Source organism: Mirounga leonina, unplaced genomic scaffold, assembly GCF_011800145.1.
Source record: "Mirounga leonina isolate KUSES-001 unplaced genomic scaffold, KU_Mleo_1.0 Mir_200, whole genome shotgun sequence".
NCBI lineage: Eukaryota > Metazoa > Chordata > Mammalia > Carnivora > Phocidae > Mirounga > Mirounga leonina.
Genome location: NW_023270503.1, coordinates 13,691,878 through 13,716,218, shown reverse-complemented (window position 1 = coordinate 13,716,218; position 24,341 = coordinate 13,691,878). Strand labels below are relative to the sequence as shown.

Here is a 24,341-nt window from a genome sequence, read left to right as displayed (position 1 = left end):
ATCCTTTGCTTCACTAGAGGGAGTGGGCACTATATGGCTCCATCTTAGTGGCAGACAGGGTATCTTTTCTATGGCATCTATGAAAGACACCGTTAGGCGTGGATCCTGATAGGATAGGGTAAGTTGTCTTTGTCTGCAAGACAGCTAGGAACTGGGGTTTACAAAATACTGTTCTAGCTTCTTTTTGAAGGAACATTAAATGCTCCCTAATTATATATTGCCATGGTGCTCAAAAATTGTGACCATCAAGGAGAGAAAAATGAAATTTGTGATTTCATATTTTAGTCTGCTCATTATTTAGGCTTTTTATGAAAACAGAATTTCAAAATGGCTTTCAAAAAAATGCCTGGCTGAGGTTGAGATGGGTTACGTTGAGGAAGAGTACATTCCAATTCTTATTTGGAGGACTTTGATTCCATTTCTTTTTTATTTGGCCTTGTGCTTTCTTCTCTGTCTTCTCAAGCAAGAGAGAAAGATTAATCTAATATTCCCAGTGACAAAAGACACACTTTGCCTTGAACCTATGGATAGTGAGAAAACCCAAAAGATGGAAACAACAAAGCTCCCACAAGAGATGTGTACCTTTTATATGCCTCTATTTCTTTCCTTCCTTTAAAAAATACCAAATATTGGCAAAGGGAGTGTTTTGGATGCATCATATGGACAGAAATACAGTCTTGGATCTCAAGGATCTTCTATCTTCAACTTTTCTACAAGCGGTTAGAGAGTCATAGAGATAACTAGAAAGACATGTAGTATGGTACAGTGCCTTTCCTGTAAGCTGTGTTTACAATTGATGTAGAAAGACAATTTTGTAGTCTCCTTCAATGTCCTCATGACCAGTGAAAATATGTCATTATTTATTTGCACAAAAAGGCTTAATTACCTAGATTTCTCTGTGAGACAATGTTTTGGGAGTTTTTAATTAGAGTCAATATTTCAGATATACAGAAAAGTATAGAAAATAACATGGTAACCATCTATGTATGCAACAGCAAATCTTAACATGTTGCCATATTGTTTCAGATTCTTTTAAAAGAAACACAAATTACAAATGTATTTGAAACAACCCTCCTTCATTTCCTTCCTACTTACCATAGGTAACCTGTATCCAGACGTTAGTATGTATCCCATGTTTCTAAAATTTTACTATGTAGCTATGTGCCCATAAGCAATGCTATTATTTTTGTGTTTAAAATTTTATTTAAATGATATCATGCTGTTAAGTATACTTCTGCAACTTTACTAATATAGTAGAATTTATTTCTACTATCCTATTTTGTGTTTTCCATTTACCATGCTTTTTCTTTACTTCCTTTTCTATACTTTCCTTCCTTCTATTGAGTTATTGAGTTGTTTATCTCTCATCTCTACTGCCTTGGATGTTATATTAATATGTATTAATATTTAAAAATATTAACCTTTATTTATTATGGGATGAAAAGGAGTTTCTCTGGTAAAGAGCTGCAGTTTCAGGCTTATTTACAGAAAGCTTTATGTGACATAGAAAAAGTATCAGGAAAAAAACTTGCTATTTTCTTATAAGCTTATACAATTTTAAAATTGGTCTTTTCTTCATTATAATTATATATATCTTTTAAACATTTTTTTTTTGGTTGGTTGGTTTTATCCATTTTCCTTGGATACTTTCTCTTTGTTGAGAAGTTCATGGTAGTCAAGTGTATTTTCTTTCTTTCTTTTTTTTTTTTTAAGATTCAATTTATTTATTAGAGAGAGAGAGAAGAAGAAAAAATGAGGGGGGGAGGGGTAGAAGCAGGGTCCCAGCTCGATCCCAGGACCCTGAGATCATGACCTAAGCAGAAGGCAGACATTTAACCGACTAAGGCACCCAGGCGCCCTTAGTATATTTTCTTCATAGCGGTAAAATCAACAACTTACTTTGCTTCTCTTTTACATTTATGAAAACAATATACACTTTCATTTTATTTATTCAATGTTTACCTTTAAATTTATAACATGCACATTCAACTGGGCCTAAAATATTGTCAGCCTCTTTTGAACAATACACAATATTAGAAGATTCACACTCCCATTATTTCTGTTCTTATAATATTTTGGTTTCACCTTTTCAAAAATCCTCTCATTTTAGAAGTATTTATCATTATTGCTCTTTAATACTCAACATTAATTTAGATTTACCAGTATTTTTACTAAATTTTCTGTTCACAATTCGTACTTATAGAAAATTTTTCCTGGGTTAAATTTCCCTCATCTTGAAGAACATACTTGAGTATATTTTAGGCAATGATTTATTACTAGTAAACTATTTTAGTATATGTCTGAAAATATCTTGATTTCAGTCTCACTCTTGAATGACAGTTTGAGTATAGACTTCTTGATTATTTTCCATTAACAATGTGGTGATGCCTACTATTCTTTCTTTTGTCCTCAATTTTTGTTGATATCTGATAATGTATTATTGTTCCTTTGTAGGAAATCTTTTTTATCTTGTTGCATTTAAGATTTTCTTTCTATTGTGTTCTGTGTTTCGCTTTATTTAGGTGTATATGATTTTTATTTTTTCCTTTATAGGGCTCAAAGATTCTCTACTCAAATATTATTTTTTTCCTACTCTGTCTATTCCATCACTCTGGAACTCCATTTAAACATATAATGGACATTTTTATTCTATTCTCCATATCTCTTATTTTCTTTTTCATATTTCCCATCTCTTCATAGGTAAGTGGTACATTTGAGGTGATTTCCTCAGCTTTGTCTTCTACTTCATTCCTTTCTCTTCATTTGCTTAAACTCCACTGAGTTTTTACTTGCAATGATTATTTTTTAGTTTTGAATGTTTACTTTTATTATTTTTTCAATCTTTCTGTTTATTTTTATAATGTTCTCTTGTTTCATTATGGTTTCTATTCTTTTATCTTTTTAATATTTTAAAACTCTTATTTTATAGTCTCCTTAGGATTTTCCTATTATTTCTAGTTCTTGGGGTACAGTTTTTCCTGGGTTCCTGATCTCTCTAATGATGGTTTATTTCTTCATGTGATGTGCACTTTTTGTTGTTGTGAACTCATCTTCAATAGGGTATGCTTACTCTATGGAAATTACATTGTCCTCTGAAAGTATCCTCACAGGAGACTGTCCCCACATAACAGTTTTTAATTTTTAATAGATTTGCATTTCCTATCTGTTTCTGGTATCTAAGGATTTCCTTTTCTTATGTTTTATCCAGCATATATATGTTTTTGTTGCATGAGGCAAGACTGGACCATTCAGATTTAATTCACCAGCTTGCTGAAAGTCCCATATAGTGAAAAAGATGAATTTTCTGTCTAATTTAAAATTGAATAAGAAACATAGCTAATTTAATGTAAAGTAAAAATTATGTATAAGTGTAAAGTCTTAGAATTATCAACTAAAATGCCAGCATTTGAGTAATCCTTAGATTACTAAATTAGATTTGTTTCCTTTGTCTAGATTATGTTTCCTTTGTGTGTGTGTATTTACTTTGTGATGAGATTTGTAAACCCAGTGGCACTGGATAAAGCTTGGCAGTATTTTATAAGAATTGGGTTTAATTTTGCTTAGTCAAATTTCATGTACTAGATGGAAAAGCACTGAAAATGAAATTTTAGATAAAAGCCTACTGTTGCAACAAATATCCACATTTAATAAGTAGGAATAAAGCTATGACACATTTCATAAGGGGCCACACACAGTTGGCAGAAAGAGCAATGGCCTGGAGATTTGGAAAGCTATACCCTGGGCTTTGCTTTGCCTCCTTCTAGTTGTATGAACTTGGGCAACTCACTGAAGATCTTCGAGTCTCAGTTTCCTCTTTAAAATAGGGGGGCTTGGGTGCCTGGGTAGCTCAGTTGGTTAAGCGACTACCTTCGGCTCAGGTCATGATCCTGGAGTCCCAGGATCGAGTCCCGCATCGGGCTCCCTGCTCAGCAGGGAGTCTGCTTCTCCCTCTGACCCTCCCCCCTCTCATGTGCTCTCTCTCTCTCTCAAATAAATAAATAAAGTCTTTAAAAAAAAATAGGGGGGCTGGAGTTTAAAATTCCGTAATTCTAGATAGTGCAGAGATAGTGTCATCTGAAAATACCTTGAAATCCTACCACTCCCAAATAAAATAAAATAAAATAAAATAAAACGTAGAGAAACCCTGACACAAATTGCTCTTTTTAAAATAGAGTGTCATATTTGGGAAATAAAGTGAAAAAAGGGGGTGCCTGGGTGGCTCAGTCAGTTGAGTGTCTGCCTTTGGCTCAGGTCATGATCTCAGAGGCCTGGGATCAAGCCCCGCGTCGGGCTCCCAGCTCAGCAGAGAGCCTGTTTCACCCTCTCCCCCTGCCTCTCCTCCTGCCTGTGCTTTGGTTCTTTATCTCTCTGTCAAATAAATAAATAAATAAAATCTTAAAAAAAAAAAAAGAACTGTACTTTGGATGACAGAATTAAGAAAATTAAAAGACAAGCCATAGACTAGGCCAAAATATTTGCAAAGCACATAACTGATACAGGACTTGAATCCGGAATCTATAAGTAACTCTCAAAATTAAATACTGAGAAAATAAGGGCGCCTGGGTGGCTCAGTTGGTTAAGTGACTGCCTTCGGCTCAGGTCATGATCCTGGAGTCCCGGGATCGAGTCCCGCATCGGGCTCCCTGCTCGGCAGGGAGTCTGCTTCTCCCTCTGACCCTCCTCCCTCTCATGCTGTCTCTCATTCTCGCTCTCAAATAAATATAAAAAAAATCTTAAAAAAAAAATACTGAGAAAATAAGCAACACTTCCCTCTCTCATGCAAGTTGACAAAAGACTTGAATAGACACTTCATCAAAGATACACAGACTACAAGTAAATACATAAAACAATGTTCGACATCACTGCCACAGAGATATGCAGATTAAAACCATAATGACATGGCACTACTACTTATTTGAATGGGTAAAACAAAACAAAAAACCTGATAATACCAAGTACTAGGAAAGGTGCAGGGCAACTGGAATTCTCATACGTGGCTGGTAAAAGTGCAAAATGCCCCAGTCCCTTTGGGAAAACAGTTTTGCAGTTTCTTTTTTTTTTTTAAAGATTTTATTTATTTATTTGAGAGAGAGAGAGAATGAGAGACAGAGAGCACGAGAGGGAAGAGGGCAGAGGGAGAAGCAGACCCCTTGCTGAGCAGGGAGCCCGATGCGGGACTCGATCCCAGGACTCCAGGATCATGACCTGAGCCGAAGGCAGTCACTTAACCAACTGAGCCACCCAGGCGCCCCAGTTTTGCAGTTTCTTATAAACATACGTTTATCATTTAACCCAGTAATTCCACTTCTAGGTATATACCCAAGAGAAATGAAAATGTACAGTCACTCAAAAACCTGTATGCCAATGTTTGTAGTGACTTTATGCATGATCACCAAAACCTGGAAAACACATATATGTCCCTTACCTAATGAATTGATAAACAATTTGTGGAATACTACTCAGACAAAAAGGATTGAACTATTGATATACATTACAACTATATGCAACTCTAGATGAAACTCAAGGTAATTATGCTGAATGAAAGAAAAAGCCAGACTTAAAAAGAATACATACCATACGAGTCCATTCATATCACATTTTGGAAGAAACAAAACTATAGAGACAGAAAACAAATCAGTCATTTCCAGGGCCTAGAGGTGAAGAAGGGGGTTGACCACAAAGGAGCATAAGGAAATTTATTAAAATGATGAAGTGTTTTATATCTTTTTTTTTAAATTTATGTTTACATTATACTGTAGTTTATTTATTTATTTATTTTTAAATATTTTATTTATTTATTTGACAGAGAGAGACACAGCGAGAGAGGGAACACAAGCAGGGGGGTGGGAGAGGGAGAGCAGGTTTCCTGCCGAGGAGGGAACCTGATGTGGGACTCAATCATGACCTGAGCCGAAGGCAGACGCTCAATGACTGAGCCACCCAGGCGCCCTGGGTAAGAGATTACTTAAAATAAATAAGTAAACTTAAAATAAGTATAATCTCCTTTTCTCTCATTTTTTCAAATGAAAAAAATTGTATCATAACTGAGAAATTAATAAGAAAAATAAAATATTAAAATTTAAAATATCTAAGTATCTAAATTAAAAATTAAAATATCTAAAATCTATGGCCTTAAAATAAGTAATATTAGGGGTACCTGGCTGGCTCAGTTGGAGAAGCATATGACTCTTGATCTCAGGGTTGTGAGTTCGAGTGCTCGCTTTGGCAGCACATATACTAAAATCGGGGTTGTGAGTTCGAGCCCCACGATGGGTGTAGAGAGTAGTTAAAAATAGAATCTTTAAAAAAAATCTAAATATATACAGATTTTAATATAATAATATAATGTTAGTAAGTAATGTTAAGGTTAGTAATTTTTTATCTTTTTTCACTTTTTGATCTTATGAGTTAAATGTCAATGAAAAAATTGTTTTTCAGAGAAATAATACTGTTTCATTTTTCTTTCAAATAATATTGATTCTAAAGTTTCAAATAAACCCAGCTTGCCACCTTCAGGCAAGTGAAAGATTTACAGAGACTATGACTGGAGATAGAACATTGATTTTGTAGATTTCTCAATAATCCTTAATCATATCTTGATCACTCCATTATTAGTGCCTTTGTGAGATTTCCTCTATCCAGGATCTTTCCCTGGCATTTACTGGAATATTCCCAATTTTCAAATCTCAGTTCAAATGCCACTAACTCCGAGAAGCCTTCCCTGATCACTCTAGCTAGTTTTTCCTCTTCTAAATATTTTATCTCCTTGAATACATGTAATGTCATTGAAGGTAGGGATCATGTCTTACACATATTTTTATGCCTCTGTATGACTATTAAAAAGGATACATGTGGTCGCCTGGGTGGCTCAGTCATTAGGCATCTGTCTTCGGCTTGGGTCATGATCCCAAGGTACTGGGATCGAGCCCTGCATCGGGCTCCCTACTTGGTAGGAAGCTGCTTCTCTCTCTCCCACTCCCCCTTCTTGTGTTCCTGCTCTCGCTATCTCTCTGTTAAATAAATAAATAAAATCTTTAAAAAAAAAAGAATACATATAAGACTTGTGTATTCTTATATTTGCTGAATGAATACATGAATGAATGAATAGGAAGTTAGAGTAATCATTGAGCCTTCTTTTGAAAGAGACATTATTTTACTAATAGAATAATGGAATTCTACACTTTTATTCAAGATTATATGCGTACCTGTAAAGCATCAATTTTTATTGGCAATGGTTAGAAGTGTCTCAATCCTGGGCGCGTGGGTGGCTCAGTTGGTTAAGCGACTGCCTTCGGCTCAGGTCATGATCCTGGAGTCCCTGGATCGAGTCCCGCATCGGGCTCCCTGCTCAGCAGGGAGTCTGCTTCTCCCTCTGACCCTCCCTCCTCTCATGTGCTTTCTCTCATTCTCTCTCTCTCAAATAAATAAATATTAAAAAAAAAGAAGTGTCTCAATCCTTATCAATTTCTCAATTAAATTATATCACTGATGAATGATTCAATGACTGCTCAGTGAGGGGCTCTGTGATACTAACTCAGATCTTAATATCTGCTCATCAGAAACATGAGATTAAAAAGAGAAGAAAGTATGATGATTTCTCTTTTTATTTTTTTATATGAGATTGACTTAGACCTCTGATTCCCTTTTTTTTTTTAAAGATTTTTAAAAATTTTATTTACTTGAGAGAGAGAAAGAGCAAGCATGAGTAGGGGGGTGGGGAGGGGTAGTGGGACAAGCAGTCTCCGCACTGAGCAGGGAGCCTGATGTGGGGCTTGATCCCAGGACCTGGAGATCATGACCCGAGCTGAAGGCAGATGCTTAACCGACTGAGCCACCCAGGTGCACCCCCCTTAAAATATTTTATTTATGAGAGAGAGAGAGAGAGAGAGAGAGAGAGAGACTGTGCACGAGCAGGGGGAGGGGCAGAGGGAGAAGCCGACTCCTGGCTGAGCAGGGGAGAAGTGTGATAATTTCTTTTACCCTCAGTTACATTGATTCATGCCGCAAAGGAAACAACGCATCTACAAGCGTACAAGTCTTCCCATCTAACAGAGCTTGCTGAGATTTACAGCCACACTGACATGCCATCTGATGTGTACTCCAAGTAAAGCTGGTTAATGACCTGGAGCAGGTGCAGGACTCAAAGCTTTCAAAGCTTTACTTCTTTCATCAGCAATCCTGATTTTCTAAATGATGAAGCCCATCAACCCCACTCCTACCCAAATATCCTGGTAAACCTGGGTAGAGTAGGGCCTCATGGGGACCCAAACATTTTTGACAAGGTTTTGGAGCATCTCAGCACAGGACCCATGGCTATGACCCACACGGCCAACAACTTGGAAAGGTCACCTTGATTTATTTATTTACTTTAAAGATCATTTATTTATTTGAGAGAGAGAGAGTGCGTGCACGCATATGTGGGGGGAGGGGTAGAGGGAGAGGGACAAGCAGACTGCTGAGCAGGGATCCTGAAGCAGAGCTAGATCCCAGATCCCAGGACCCCAAGATCATGACCTGAGCTGAAGGCAGACGCTTAACCGCTTAACCAACTGAGCCACCCAGGTGCCCCCTCACCTTGATTTATTTTTAAAGGAGGAGGGTTCCACATTTGAGGATGGTTCATCTTCCTGAATTTCTTCCATTAGAACTTCCAAACCTTTTTCTTTTGACCACTTTGAGGGCTCTATTCCTTCTCTTGTTCCTCCTTTCTCATGACATTCTTCCTTCTTCTTCCCTCTCCCTAGTCCCAGTCCCAATAGTCTTGAGAGAACATAGTTCTTCATGCACAGGAGGCTCTGGTCTTGGCCCTTAGGTCGGCAGTGTCCTTGGATCTTTGTTTCTGCTCTGGTGGGGGCTGGAGAGGAAGAAAGGCCTTTGGTTTACAAGTAAGTTAGAAATAGGGAAGGAAAATACAGAGGAACAATCAGATTTATATTTTGGGATACAAATCTGCCACAAACGCAGATTTATAATACTGCCTTAACTAAAAGTTTGTTCTGTCTCTTCCAATCCTGCATCCTTTCTCAAAATGTGAACTCACTTTTTCTCCTTCATCAGTACCTCTGTGTTTCAACTCTCCCAAACACACCTTCTAATTGTACCTCAATGATTTCATTGACCACGTCTCTTTAAAATTACCATTTATACATTGTAGCAGTGGCATCTTGTTCTGGCTATTCTTTTCTTTCCCTTTTATTTAGCTTAGTTGATTCTAACCAAACATCTCCAAATGCATCATGCATATTTTCAATTTGTTCCCTAATTCTCTTCTCACCCACTTACAGTCTGGCTTCTCTCTGCCTCTCTTTACCGAGACAACTATTGTTTTGGTCAAATTCATGAATTGGAAAAAAAATGCATGTACTTTGACACCACTGCTCACTCTCTTTCTGTGACTTCCTGTTGTGATTAGCTTTCTACATAGCACCACTTGTCTGGTGTTTGTAACTTTCTGGATTTTATTGTATTAATATCTTTGATCATTTTTCTTATGCTCCATTAATTTCTTTTAAGTTGTAACATTGATTCTATAGTCTCCTTTCTTTCCTGAAGATGATTTAAAAATTTTATTCCATTTTGTAAATCTCTAATATTGAGCCTCCTTCATTTTGGATGCTCAGAAACAAATTGCTTGGATTTAAGAATATTTTGAAAGACTATCTATGAAATAGCAGAGTGCAATTTACATTTCTCACACTTTTTAAGATTTTATTTATCTATTTGACAGAGAGAGACACAGCGAGAGAGGGAACACAAGCAGGGGGAGTGTGGGAGGGAGAAGCAGGCTTCCCGAGGATGTGGGGCTCTATCCCAGGACCCTGGGACCATGACCTGAGCCAAAGGCAGACGCCTAATGACTGAGCCACCCAGGCGCCCCAGCAGTTGGTACATTTTTAATGAGCACAGAAAAATCTTGGAGTCCAATGACATCTTTTGAAGCCTGATCAGACAGGAGCATACTGGCCTTTAGTTAATGGTGAAGGGACAACTTTGAGTTGTATTCTTTGGTACTAAGTGTTGGTTAATTCTAATAGTAGGGATGGTTGAAAAGCCCAAGAAACAATCTTCTAGCATTGATTTTGTTACAATTGACACTATTTACAAAGTTGGAAGATTCTACAACAATAAGATCTGCCCTCCAAAGTACCTTTCCTGAAAAAGTCACCCCACCTGATTGTTGCATATTTGTTTAACTTTTCTGTTATTGTGGTTTCCAAGAAATCCGTATCCATCAAGTGAGTTTAATTCTTCTGAAGATCAATAATTCACTCACCACCCAGAAAATTCAACAAGTATTGAAGGCCCATTCTGAATCACTTTGCTGGGCTGAGTGTACCGTGGTTTTCTAAAAGTTCCCGCTCTAGTTGGGGGAAAGGGGAATAAAATAAATTGAAATGCAGGGCCCTATGCAGGAAATGAACAGCGTGTGGGACGGAAGCTTTGGACACTACAGAACTAGAAGTTCAGCTCTGCAACTCAGTAGTTCTGAATTGCACCGGTCATTTCAGAATGAGCAAGGTGAGCATGTGTTGTGGAACGATGCACTCTAGGAAGGTTCCAGCTCCGGGCGAAGGGTCTCATCACTTAGGTGTGTGAAGGCAGAACAGGGTTACAGTGACCACAGTAGCTTAGAAGAGGGGTGTCATCTAGCTCTTCTGAGCACAAGAGAAGTAGGAAGGGACCCTGCCGGACCCTGGGGATGGCATCCGCGCCCTAGGCGCAGCGTACACCAGCAAAGGCAGGAAACCCTCGGCACTGGGCCCTCGGCTGGTGGCCCAGCCGGGTCGCGCCAGCGGGGAGAGCTTTCCGGCAGCCGCGCGCCACGTCAGCTAACAGCTCCTCCTCCCCTCGTTCCAAGTCGCACGCGCGGAAGTAAACACCTCGACGTCATCAGGGCGCGTCTTTGTCTTTCTCCTCCCATCTCTCCAGATCGGTGGACGTGCTCACCTCCGCTCCGGGCCAGGTCTATGTCCCGGTTTCCCGCCGTCGCGGGCAGGGCGCCAAGGCGGCAGGAGGAGGGTGAGCGGTCAATAGACCTTCAGCAAGACCGGCCTTCGGCTCTTTCCATCGCTGATAAAGGTGCGGTCCGCGGGACGCTGCGGAGGCCGGCGGGAGTTTCGGCATGGGGGTTTTGGGGTGATAAAAGTCCGCTTTTGGCGGGCAGAGAAAAGTGGAGAGGAGACCGCAGCGTTCTCCTTGCCCTCCAAGCCGGAGGCGAACTTTGCGTCCAATGAGCACTTTGGTGTAGAGGGGAGCGGTCCCAGGTCCAAGTTGGATGAAAACCTTGCTTGGGGGACAAAAAAGTGAACCCCAACACCTAGGCGCGTTCTCCTCTTAAAGAGGCTCATAGAGCCTTTGTTCTCTACCCATCCATTCCCCCCCGCCCCCCCAACTCGTCGGGCCGCCAGCCTGCCTTTGGGTATGGCATGAAGGGAGCCAGTTTCCAGGAGCCAGTTTCCATGGTTACCCACCACTTGGCCTTCTGGGATATCAGTCACTCTGAACAGGGACCTAACTTGAACCATGAATCAGAAGCAAACACAGGTGGCTCTTTTTTTTTTTTTTTTTTTTTTTTAAATTCAGCTGAGAGTTTCCCGCTGTGTTCTAGCTTTTGGTCTATTGTTTAATAAAATTGGGTTTTGCGCTTCTATATAGGTATGCTTGCATATACATTGCTTTGTGCTAGGCTTACATTGTCAAGTACTCTGAGTCATGCATTAGCAAATGCTCACGTTGTTAGATTTTACTAAAAAGTTGTTCTGGGCTTGTAAACCCTCACATACAAATTGGACATAGATGATTTACCTGAGAAGTCATGGATTGATCCTTTCCAGCCCTAAAATTATATTGTCTTTCTCTATTCAGTTCTGGGAAATTGAGTCAAAGATATCTTTACAGTCCTTTTAATTGCACAATTGTTTTTCTGTTATTACAGAAGAGAAAGGATGCACATCACAGGAGGGAGGAACTACTCCAACTTTTCCTATTCAAAAACAAAGAAAAAAGCTTATTCAAGCTGTGAGGGACAATTCATTCCTTATTGTTACTGGAAATACAGGAAGTGGTAAAACAACTCAACTACCAAAATATCTGTATGAAGCAGGTAATTTTATTCTGGGATAATATTGGGAGTATTTAAAAATATATCCTCTTAAAAGCTAATAGGACTTCTGCATTGCAGAAATACCCACCATTTGTTCTACAGTCCCAATTCTTCTCTTGGCACATCCTCCCTACATCTTCCCTGCTTTTTTATGGTCTTATTTCATATTCAGGAATTCATATGATTTTTCCATTTTTAATTACTGTAATAATCTCAGTTATAGGTAGATACTGATTCTCTGTTATAGAATGAGGTTGATTTGCAGTATACTCTTAACTGGTATTGAAATAATTTACAGGAATATAGTGATATCTGTTGCTTACGTTAGTATTTCTTGGTTCTTTTTCCAGAGTATTATCAGGTAAGTATTTATTCCCTGACTCTATAACCCAAGCCAGCTAACAAATTACCCTTAAAGTGTCTTTTCCTTCGATATGGTAAAACTTACTATCATAAGGTTGGTATAGAGCAAAATTATACTGGATGTTATTCATATAAATAAACATTTCTTAGCTGATATTAACTTATTCTAATCCATCAAATCTAATGTGCCATTTATTAAGACATTTACCACTGTTTTACATACTATTAATAAAGAAAAAAATACCATTAACTGTAAGACACATCTTTCTTTCAGAGATACTAAAATGGTAAAAAATGAATCTATGAAAGGTGGTATATTTAAACTTTTGTGGCAAAAGTAAATCTTTAGGAAGTCTGAAATTTTATGGGTTCCTAGGACTTAAGCATTTTTGGCTTACTCCTTTTTTTTTTTTTTAAAGATTTTATTTATTTATTTGAGAGAGAGAGAATGAGAGACAGCATGAGAGGGAGGAGGGCCAGAGGGAGAAACAGAGTCCCTGCCGAGCAGGGAGCCCGATGCGGGACTCGATCCTGGGACTCCAGGATCATGACCTGAGCCGAAGGCAGTCGCTTAACCAACTGAGCCACCCAGGCGCCCCTTGGCTTACTCTTTAAAGTAAATCTTGACTGAAATTGGGAGGGGGAACCTAATAAAATATGTATTTTAATGGAAAATATGTATTCTTATTTTTTATTACTACTTAAATTTCCATGGTGCATTTGTAAAACAGTATGTTGTTAATTTGCAGTTTTCTTTTGGAAACACTTGGAACAGTTTGTGTTGATTGGTTGGAAACAATTTAGCCCTAATTGGAAACAATTGTTAACAATTTTTTTTTTTTTTTTTTACCTCTGGTTTTGATAGGGTTTTCACAACATGGTATGATTGGTGTGACTCAGCCACGAAAAGTAGCTGCTATATCCGTTGCTCAGAGGGTTGCTGAAGAAATGAAATGCACTTTGGGATCCAGAGTAGGGTACCAAGTTCGTTTCGATGATTGCAGCTCTAAGGTACAAAAGTTTTATTGTGGTTTAAGTCCTATAGACTTATAGAAGGATTGGAGAAAGTTATGAAAGATTTTAACTTCAAATTTGCGTTTATATTTTAAAGAAACAAAGCCCAAGATTAGAATTAATTTTTGTTGTCCTTTGTTAAATGATTTAGCTCTGAAGTGCCTATTAGTTTTACTATTTTCTCCCTTCTCAATTAGTTTATAAGTGACAGTTATGTTTATTTTTTTAAGGATTCTCTTATTTTATGGTTTTTTAGCTGTAAGAATCCTGGACCTGTACCTTACACTTGTAATCTTTGAAACAATTTTTTATTGTACTAAAATATATATAACGCAAAATTTACTATTTCAACCATTTTTAGGTGTTACATGTCATTGGTATGAAATACATTTACAGTGTTGTGTATCCATCAACACTCTATTTTCAGAATGTTTCCATCATCTCAAACAGAAACTATATCTACTAAACATTAACTCTCCTATTCCCTCCTCCATCCAGTCTGTGGTAACTTCTATTCTACTTTCGGTCTTTACAAATTTGCCTTTTCTAAGTACCTCATATAAGTTGAATCATACAATATTTGGTCCTTTGTGTCTGGATTGTTTCATTTAGCATAATGTTTTCAAGATTCATCCATAGGGTGTATTTGTATTCCTGAAGTCAACTTAGCAAAGTCAGTAAGCATATCTTCTGTATTCACGGCATCAAGTTTAAAATTGTTTTCTTTTTAGTAGTTAATGGTTATAATTTACATTCCTTCAGGATTTTTTAATCCTGTACCAAATACAAAACAATCCCTAATTAAATATGGTCCCTAATAGGAATGGCCACCAATTATGACACACAGTGACTCCCCAAAATACTATCTTTGCATTCCTAGTGGTCACTGCTGGGGAGTTTTCTTTCTTTTTTCTTCCCTTGTTTTATGTGTATACTGTTGTTAACTTCTAGCTTTTAGACCTTATTCTCACCTTGTTTTAATGCTAGGTGACAGACACAATTTTTAAAAAATTTTATTTATTATTTATTTGTCAGAAAAAGAGCACACAAGCAGGGGGAATGGCAGGCAGAGGGAGAAGCAGGCTCCCTGCTCAGCGGGGAGTCTGCTTCTCCCTCTGACCCTCCCCCCTCTCATGTGCTCTCTCATTCTCTCTCTCTCAAATAAATAAATAAAATCTTAAAAAAAAAAAAAAAAGCAAATAGGGGGGCACCCGGATGACTCAGTCGTTAAGTGTCTGCCTTCAGTTCAGGTCATGATCCCAGGCTCCTGGGATCGAGCCCCGCATCGGGCTCCCTGCTCAGCGGGGAGTCTGCTTCTCCCTCTCCCACTCCCCCTGCTTGTGTTCCCTCTCTCGCTGTCTCCCTCTGTCAAAAAAAATAAATAAATCTTGAAAAAAAATAAATAAAATAAGCAAATAGGGAAGAAAGAGAGTGAGAGGAAATTGTGCACCTAACTATTTCCTCTGCCTTTTCTTCTGAGTCCTCTAAAATAGTGGCTCAGGGGCGCCTGGGTGGCTCAGTTGTTAAGCATTTGCCTTCGGCTTGGGTCATGATCCCGGGGTCCTGGGATCAAGCCCAGCGTCGGGCTCCCTGCTCGGCGGGAAGCCTGCTTCTCCCTCTCCCACTCCCCCTGCTTGTATTCCCTCTCTTGCTGTCTCCCTCTCTGTCAAAAAATAAATAAAAAATCTTTAAAAGAAAGAAATAGTGGCTGAGACAGGGAGATGGATCCCATTTCATTGTTGTTTCCCACAACTTGCTCACGGGAAGCCATTGCATTATCTTACCACTTTCCCCAGACTACTTTATACCTCCTTATTGGCCCCTTCTGTTGCTTTATCCCAGAACATCCACCTTAGTTCCTTATCTCTGTCCCTGTATAGATCACAAGTTTTACAATTTACCATCCTTGTTATTAGACTAATTTATATACTTTATTTAGTCAGATTAGGTGGATCACTTAATGGCTGCACATTTGGGGGGGAATTTAGTATGCAAAGCAAGGGTGAATTTCTCTAACACTATATATATATAAGTTGATACACTCTGCTGTTTGAACATCAGGAAACTGCAATCAAATATATGACTGATGGATGTTTACTGAAACATATTTTGGGAGATCCAAATCTTACCAAGTTCAGTGTCATCATTTTAGATGAAGCCCATGAGAGGACTCTAACTACAGTGAGTATTTTAATATACTGGTTGTTTATTAGTTTACTTATTTGGGGTAGCTTTTACCCTGTAGAGAATTGCTTGGTCTTACTTACATTTTATTCTATTGAAATAGGAATTCTTTGGTTAGGAAAGCAAGATATTTAAAATAAGTTGGTTGGTAGGTGTACTCGTGACTTATTAGAAATTTACTTTTTTTTCAGGACATCTTATTTGGTTTATTGAAGAAGTTATTTCAGGAGAAGTCTCCTAATAGGAAGGAACATTTGAAAGTTGTGGTGATGTCAGCAACTATGGAATTAGCCAAGCTCTCTACATTCTTTGGAAATTGTCCAATATTTGATATACCTGGAAGGCTTTATCCAGTCAGAGAAAAGTTCTGCAATTTGATTGGCCCACGAGACAGAGAAAATACTGCATATATTCAAGCGGTATTACTTGGCATCCTTTTTGTGTCTTTTTTTATATTTATGATTCTAGTTGATTGAGTAGTTCAGTAATTTGTTTGTTCCCTTTTATTTTAATGGTGGCCCTTATAGGTCCTAGAAGTTTCGAGAACCAAATTTAATTTTTCTGTGGAATAGAACAGAAGTTTCGAGAACCAAATTTAATTTTTCTGTGGGAGTGGGGGACTGTATTTCCATCAGCATATTATGCTTGTGTTTCTTGCTTTAGATTGTTAAAGTGACCATGGATATCCATTTGAATGAAATGGCTGGAGACATCTTGGTTTTTCTGACTGGTGAGCATTCAGTATCAGGTTTAAAAATTTTACTACTTATATAAGAGCAGAGTGTGGCATCACAGTAGTGTTACTTTTGTTGGAAAAACTGGGCTTTAACTCATATTGCCTTAGCTTTGTATGATTATCTGAAAGTTTTAGATATTCTATCTTATTTAAGATATATAAGATAATTCTGTACTGCCATAAAAACTGCCAGTCTCATGAGTAAACATATGTAAAACACACTGACCTTTTAGTAAAAAGATATTAAATGGTAAAGTATTAATATTTTATTAGCCTATCTTATATAGAGCTGTTACCATACCAAACAGTCCTGGATCTGAATGATTAATTCCATGATTTCAAAAGACATCTTACTAATTCATTTCTTCTGTGAGTGGTGGGATGGTACCGTGTGATAGCAGTACATAAGGTGTTGAATCCGTGTCTCATAGACAGGCCTTTTTTGGAAGTCAAAAATAGATTAAATCCTAAACTAGTGTGATTCTTCAATTAGCAGCATCCTACTAACAGAAATGAGTCATTTTATCGCTCACCTCCTACTCTGCCTTGTACTGATGTCAGAAGTGAGACATTGTAATGGTCTCTGCCTTTTTCCGGTTACTTAAGTATTTTGAAATACACCTAAATGCAGTATCTCCTGGACTAGATTTTTCTATATTAATGATTAACTTTACTGAGTCTTCCTCAAATACTGTGTTAACAAGATGATAGGCTTGAAGATTATAAACATTTTTATTCCTGTAGAGGTTTAAATTCCTTGGAAACTCGTGTTCTATTTTCAATTCTATTGTTGAGATTTGGTTCAATTTATGTGTTCATCTTCTTTAGATCAAATGAGATTGAAAATAGCTATTATGCAAAAATAATCCAGAAGACTTCTCTTTTTTTCATTCTTAAATTAATTTTGCTGTTCAGTTGCTGACATTATTTTCCCTCCCTCATTTCAGGTCAGTTTGAAATTGAAAAAAGTTGTGAGTTACTTTTTCAGATGGCAGAGTCTGTTGATTATGATTATGATGTTCAAGATACAACTCTGGATGGTTTGTTAATATTGCCATGTTATGGATCTATGACAACAGGTAATTCCTCACTAGAATAGAAAATTTGACTAATTTTTTAAAAAAAAAATTGAATAATTACATATGTACAGAGTAGTATACAGATCCTAAGCGTTTAGGTCAGTTAATTTTACGAACAACTCATTTTATAACCAACACCCAGATCATGAAATAGAACTTTAAGGGAACCAGCATTCCTTGAGAGAAGTGATTTTTTTCTCAAAGTCTTTTCATACTCACTTTTTCAGGAGCCTTGGACCACCCCCCCACCTTGATTTTGTTTAAGAGTGGGCTGTGTCCTCTCCCAGCAGAACAAAAATATTGTTGGTAATTTTTTGAAATCAGGACTATAATTTCTTGATAGTAGTACCATAAGTCAAACCTAATTTAGTATTGCCAAAGAATTTCTAGAGATCATATACATCCAGGTACATCTGAGACTAAACATAGTGGGTTGTTTTCTTTTGAAGTAGCACACAGTCTGCTTTTCAAGAATGATGCTGTTCTTTTGTAATTTCAAAGAGCAAATGCAAACTCTTATTCTCTTATTTGTTCATAATAAATATTGTTGAATTAGGTTTAGAATTTGTTTAGTAAAACTACTTTATTATGGAATTTGATATGTAAAAAAGGGAAGCTATTTAGAGTTTGATTGTGATTAGCATTAAATGTGTAAAAAACATTTGAATGTTTTTATATATATATTTTTTTGTTTTTATATTTTATATGTATTTTTGTTTTTGTTCAGTAGGTGGTTCTTAATCTTATGTTAACAAAAAAAGTTAGGAATATGTGTTTTGGTAAATAACCATAGACCATGTGCTATTTTAGAAATCTTTTTTGTGATGGTGGCCCTTGCCCTCCATATGGAAATCTATTTTTAGGTTTTTGTATCTTTAAGGGAATTCTTAGGGTCTTTATTAGATATTTAAGGTTTTCATTGTTTTCTGGAGATTTGATCCGCTGGCTCCTTTAAATTTATTTTGTTTACTGCTGAGGTAATTCAAAACTCATTAGAGTTGCTTTGTTATTAACCATTAACAATATAAATTTTTTTTCTATATAAGTAATTTCATTCTTTCCTTTGTTACTGTCACATTGAAAATAGCATGCTGAGTCTGCTATTGCATCTTGTTTAATGGCCTGAAATACAGTTTTTATACTATTAAAGGTTGTGAATGACCTCCTATTTCTCAAATCTCATGGCTTTTTTTTCATTAGTTTGTATTTTGATTTTGTGATAATAAGTCTCCTTGAAATGCTGTCATCTGGGATAATACTTAATTACCTGGTTCTCCTGACCACTCTTTCTCTAAGTGTGCTGCCCTCCCACCCTTCCCAGCCTTTGTTCCTCTCTAAATGTGACTATTTTTTAAGGTTTTATCCTTAGCTTGCTGTTTTCTTAGAGTTCTCTGTTTTGGAGAGGTTGACTATCTCTAGTTAAGTCTCACTCCTGCATTCTGGAATTCCTGGATCTTCTCACAGGGCTTTCTAGTCTGTGTATCATGTCATCCTAGCTCATTCAGTCCAAATAAGTGACAACTCCTACAGGTTCGGTTTTTTTTTTTTTTTTTAAATCTTGTCCAGATCATTCATTCATTCTTTTTCGTTTTTCATTGTCATCATTAGAGTTGGGATCCTCAATTTGCTTTCCTGAGTTGTTAACATAACCTGCTAACCTGTTTTCCCTGATGTAATTTACCATCCTACCTGCAGTGGTAAGCATCATCCTTCAAAAGTACAGCTCTGATTGTATCATTTTCCTGTTGGGTATCTCAGCCATTCCTTATTACCAGCTAAATTAAAATGCTAACTTAATAACTTGGCATTCATTATCCTTCCAGTGTGATTTCAGCCTTAATTCCCAGGGTATGAGATTTTCTGTGTTGGCGTGTATGTGTGAATGGTAAAGATGTAGAGCTGCCTGTCAGTAGAGCCATTACTGAAGGGTTTTGTTTATTTTAGTTTCCCTTCTGGTTCCAAGGGCACTCTAAGGGCAAGCTGCTGGTGATCTATTATGAGCATAATAATATTTATGGGAGCAATTTCTAACAATGCAAAGAGGCATTCAGATGGAGCTGATGAGGTACTAAGTAATGGGTGAGGTGAAGTTGTGAGTGGCAGGTTCCTGGGATCTTAGGCTTTTTTTTTTTTTTTTTTAAGTCTGGCTAATAGAATATGGCACTTATTTTTTTATTATTGCTACTTCGGGTGGTGGGGAGAAACACTATTAAAATGTTATTTCCTTTATTTCCTATTATGTCTTAGGAACATAAAGCTTGTGCTTGGGAGTGAGGAGAGGGAAGAAGGGTTTCCTGCTTGTAGCCTGTTGTGAGGAGGGTTCAAAAATGACTCAGATCTAGGTTTAGTGAAAAGTGAAGATTATGAGGTGGATATGTTGTATTTGCTTTTATTTCTGGGCTAGCCATGAGGGTGGCTGATTGTTTTAAAGGGACATCTTAAGATACCTCCCTAATTGACAAAAAATTCTCAACTGTCAAATGTGAAGAGGTGCTGTGGTATCCCTTCTATTGCCAAGATTATATGATCCCACTCCCTGGGCTGAACTCTAACCCCCACCCTTTGAGGTGTTTCTCTCAAGCTCAAAGTGTAGGCAGTATTTTTTATTCCATTTCCTTCTGCATCTTTTTTGTGACAGCATTTGATATTTCCCTTCACTTGAACTCCTCCTTTTCCCTTTTATTCTCTCCTCTTACTGGCTGAAATCTTGCTGTTTTGTTTCACGAGTGCAACCACCTCGATAAAAACCTTCCCTGATTTCCCACCTCACAACTGACTTTGATCTCTTCTTCGTTTATACCTCTTGTGGCACTGAGCACATTCTCCCTTGCGTTATGGTTGCCTCATCTCCTTTTTGAAATTGTGAACTACTTGAGTATTATGTGTTGAAAAAGTCCTGATTAGATGTTTGTTAAAATGAGTTCCAGATTTTTCACTTTCTGCTAGACTAATGTCTAATATAACATAATTGTTATATCTTGTATGAAAACGCTAGCTGTATCTAGAACCTTATTCTTGTTTCCCTCGAACCTTTTTGCTCTTCTGACTTCCCCCTTTTGTTCAAGATTTTGCAATTCTTCAGGTTTACTGAAATATACCTGTTACTTCATAAGCAACAAATATTTGCATGGAATTTGACTATTTTAGCACTATAAGTAATTATCGAAATTCAGTGCTGCTTAGCCTTTTTAGAGGGTGGAATCTGAGATTCTTTTTAAAAGATAATGAAAGCCATGGTTTCTTTCTCTAGAAAAATGCACATATACCCATAAATATTTTTCTTGCATAATCAGACTTCTTTATTGAACAGATAGAGACTAAGTGATGTTCCTGAGGTCACATGGTAAACCTGCATTTGGTAACTGGTTATCCATTCAGTAGGGGGTAAAAAAATAGTACATGTGTTTTCAGAATACCTGAAGAAAAGGAAAGGAGCTTTACCTTGGATTAGTGCAAGTTTCTCTCAAGCTCAAAGTGTAGGCAGTATTTTTTATTACATTTCCTTTTTTATTTCCAGTATTTTAAAAGAGGAAAACTGCACATTTAGATTATTGCATTAATCTAAAAGTAGTTTTATTTCTTTCTTTTTCCTGCAAAACAAAGACATTATCTCACTTTGGCAAGTACCTAGAATTTGGCTATGTCTGTGATAATTTCCTTAAATGTTAAGATTAAAGATGAGGGGGGAATAAGGCTAATGAGCTTCATATAAAAACTTTTACTCTAGGGGCGCCTGGGTGGCCCAGTTGGTTAAGCGACTGCCTTCAGCTCAGGTCATGAGCCTGGAGTCCCAGGATCGAGCCCCGCATCGGGCTCCCTGCTCAGCAGGGAGTCTGCTTCTCCTTCTGATCCTACCCCCTCTCATGCTCTCTCCATCTCATTCTCTCAAATAAATAAATAAAAAAAAATCTTTAAAAAAAACCAAAACTTTTACTCTCTCCAAATGGGAAAATTTTTTCTTTTGTCTTACAAAGCAGACATAGTTGTAAAGAGTACATAGTTGTAGAGTATGTAGTTGTAAAATATAATCAGAAAAGTAAGAAAGATAATTAAACTTAGATATCACCAACATGGTTAAGTGATAATCACTATTAATATTCTGAGGTGTATTCTAAACTTTTAAAATATATTTAAATATATTTTTAACATAAATATATTTTTATTGTTTAGCTTTTTCTAACAAAAAATTGCATTTTGTTATATATGTTCTTTAATGTTTTTTCCTTTAGCCTTTTGTAGAAAATTTTTTTTATTCTTATGTTAATCCCCATACATTACATCATTAGTTCTAGATGAAGTGTTCCATGATTCATTGTTTGTGCATAACACCCAGTGCTCCATGCAGAACGTGCCCTCCTCAATACCCACCACCAGGCCAACCCATCCTCCCACCCCCCCTCCCCTCTAGAACCCTCAGTTTGTTTTTCAGAGTCCATCGTCTCTCATGGTTCGTCCACCCCTCCGATTTCCCCCGCTTCATTCTTCCCCTCCCGCTACCTTCTTCTTTTTTTTTTTTCTTAACATATATTGCATTATTTGTTTCAGAGGTACAGATCTTAGAAATTTTTAAAGTGTAGAAAAGTACAAAAACAATCCATTTCCCACTGTGCAGAATTAACACACTCTCAGTGTCTTCACATTTTTGCTCCAGTTTTCCTTTAAGAAAAACTATTCAATTAAGGAAAAATGATAACAGTTTCATTATAAAGAATTCAAGCAGTGTCCAAAGTTACAAAGGTAAAAGTAAAGAAATCACCTCAAGTTCCTCCATATAAAAATAACCAGCTCTGTGTGTGTGTGTGTGTGTGTGTGTACATATAGAAGGATAAGGAAGTAAACAGGTGGGTTGATAGAAATACTTTTTAAAGTGAGATTATACTATTAGTTGCTTTTTAAAAAAGTATTTAATTTTATGTGAATTTACTTGAAGGAATTGTTAAACGTCAAGTAACTTTCTTTACCACATGAGAATATGATATAAAAGGTTGCTGTCAAGTCTAAAAAGATGAAAAATTTTAAGAAGTTGAAGTTAATCTCTTCTTTTTAGACCATGTGTGATTGGAGATCTTATCTAAGCTGATTCTCTGATTTGAAAGATAAGGACTTAAATACTTCGACTCTTCTGTATCTTTCCCTTCTGATTTTTGTTAGTTATTTTTACATTGTTTAGATGTTTATCATCAATCCTTTTACCATGGCTTTTCCATTCTTTTTTTTTTTTTTTTAAGATTTTATTTATTTATTTGAGAGAGAGAGAGAATGAGAGAGAGCACATGAGATGGGGGAGGGTCGGAGGGAGAAGCAGACTCCCTGCCGAGCAGGGAGCCCGATGCGGGACTCGATCCAGGGACTCCAGGATCATGACCTGAGCGGAAGGCAGTTGCTTAACCAACTGAGCCACCCAGGCGCCCGGCTTTTCCATTCTTAAGTTACTTTTGGTTAATTTTTGATTGCCTGGGTTTTGTTAACTTTTTTTTCCAATAGAAGGGCTCTTGATTGTTACTTTTTGTTTTTACTCTTTTATGTTTGAGAATGTCTCGCTTTTGCCTTTATACTTGAACTATGTCGTGGCTGGGTTTTATGTTCTTGGGTCACACTTTCTTTTCCTTAGAACTTGGTAGATGTTGCCCACTTGTCTTCTGGCACTGAACGTTGCTGTGGAGAAGTCTGAGGCCAGCCTGATTTTTTTTTCCCCTTCCTTGTAAGTGATTTGCTTTTTCTGTCTGCCTGAAAATTTCTTTTTTTTTTTTAAATTTCTCTGATTTTGAAAGTTCAGTAGTTTTAATTAGGATATTTTTTGGTGTTGAGTGTTTTATATTAAAATTTCCTAGAATTTGATGTGCTTTTTTAAAAAAATCAACTTTTTGAGGTATAATTTACATACAATAAACTGCTTGTTTTAAGTGTATAGTTCAGTGAATTTTGACAAATGTACATACTCGTGTAATGACCATCACAAACAAGATGAACTTTTATGATGTGTACTTTTGATCTGAAAATTCAGTTATTTCAGGAAAACTCTTTTGTGTTATATCTTTGAATATAATTTTTATATATTTATTGGTTTCTCTACTTCAGGGATACCAATTATTCTTATGTTGGATTGCCTGTCTTCCATATTTTTTAACTTCCTTCTAGTTACTTTTTCAGTTGCATTTACTCATTATTCAAGCCTTTTCTCTGTGTCAGGAATTTGATTTTCAGCTGTGTTACTGAGAATTCTCAAGATATTTTTGACTCACCCAAAAATAACTTCTTGGGGGCAGAGGGGTACAGTTTTAGCCAAGCAGTGTTGTACTTCTTTCTTTTCCTCCGAAACTGTCATCTTTTCCCCCCTTTGATTGACAGTTTCTGTTTTATTACTTTAAGTTATGTTCTTTTTCTTCTCTTTCTCAGAAATAGTTCTGCTTTGGAATCTTTTTGGGGGACTTTGGGACAAGATATTCTATGAGGAAATTTCATTGGCCTTAACATATAATGTGTCATATGCATAAATCTAGGAGCATTACTTCATTATGAGTGTTGAGTGGTCTCTCAATATCCTTATTTCTTTTTTATCTATTTTTTTAAAATTTTATTATTTATTTATTTATTTATTTGACAGAGAGAGAGATAGCAAGAGCAGGAACACAAGCAGGGGGAGTGGGGGAGGGAGAAGCAGGCTTCCCGCAGAGCAGGGAGCCTGACGCGGGGCTCAATCCCAGGACCCTGGGATCACGACCTGAGCTGAAGGCAGACGCTCAATGACTGAGCCACCCAGGTGCCCCTCAATATCCTTATTTCTTGGTAGACTTTGGACATCTTTTTTGCCTCTTTGCCAATCCCCTGCCCTCCCCATTAATAACATCCTAAGACCTAACTA

At 37.1% G+C, this 24,341-nt stretch overlaps 1 protein-coding gene and 1 pseudogene across 1 annotated transcript in view; one reads left to right on the top strand and one right to left on the bottom strand.

Moving 5' to 3' along the window:
• Positions 1-8,114: 8,114 nt before the first annotated feature.
• Positions 8,115-8,294, bottom strand: LOC118025031 (annotated as a pseudogene).
• Positions 8,295-10,892: 2,598 nt separating this feature from the next.
• Positions 10,893-24,341, top strand: part of DHX40 (DEAH-box helicase 40) — a 48,435-nt gene continuing 34,986 nt past the window's right edge. Inside the window, exons 1-7 of the mRNA XM_035026720.1 lie at positions 10,893-11,079; positions 11,936-12,103; positions 13,332-13,477; positions 15,542-15,661; positions 15,856-16,083; positions 16,328-16,394; positions 17,348-17,479. Coding sequence (XP_034882611.1) covers positions 10,968-11,079; positions 11,936-12,103; positions 13,332-13,477; positions 15,542-15,661; positions 15,856-16,083; positions 16,328-16,394; positions 17,348-17,479 — 973 coding nt within the window. The 5' untranslated portion in view covers positions 10,893-10,967. The remainder of the gene's footprint in view (positions 11,080-11,935; positions 12,104-13,331; positions 13,478-15,541; positions 15,662-15,855; positions 16,084-16,327; positions 16,395-17,347; positions 17,480-24,341) is intronic.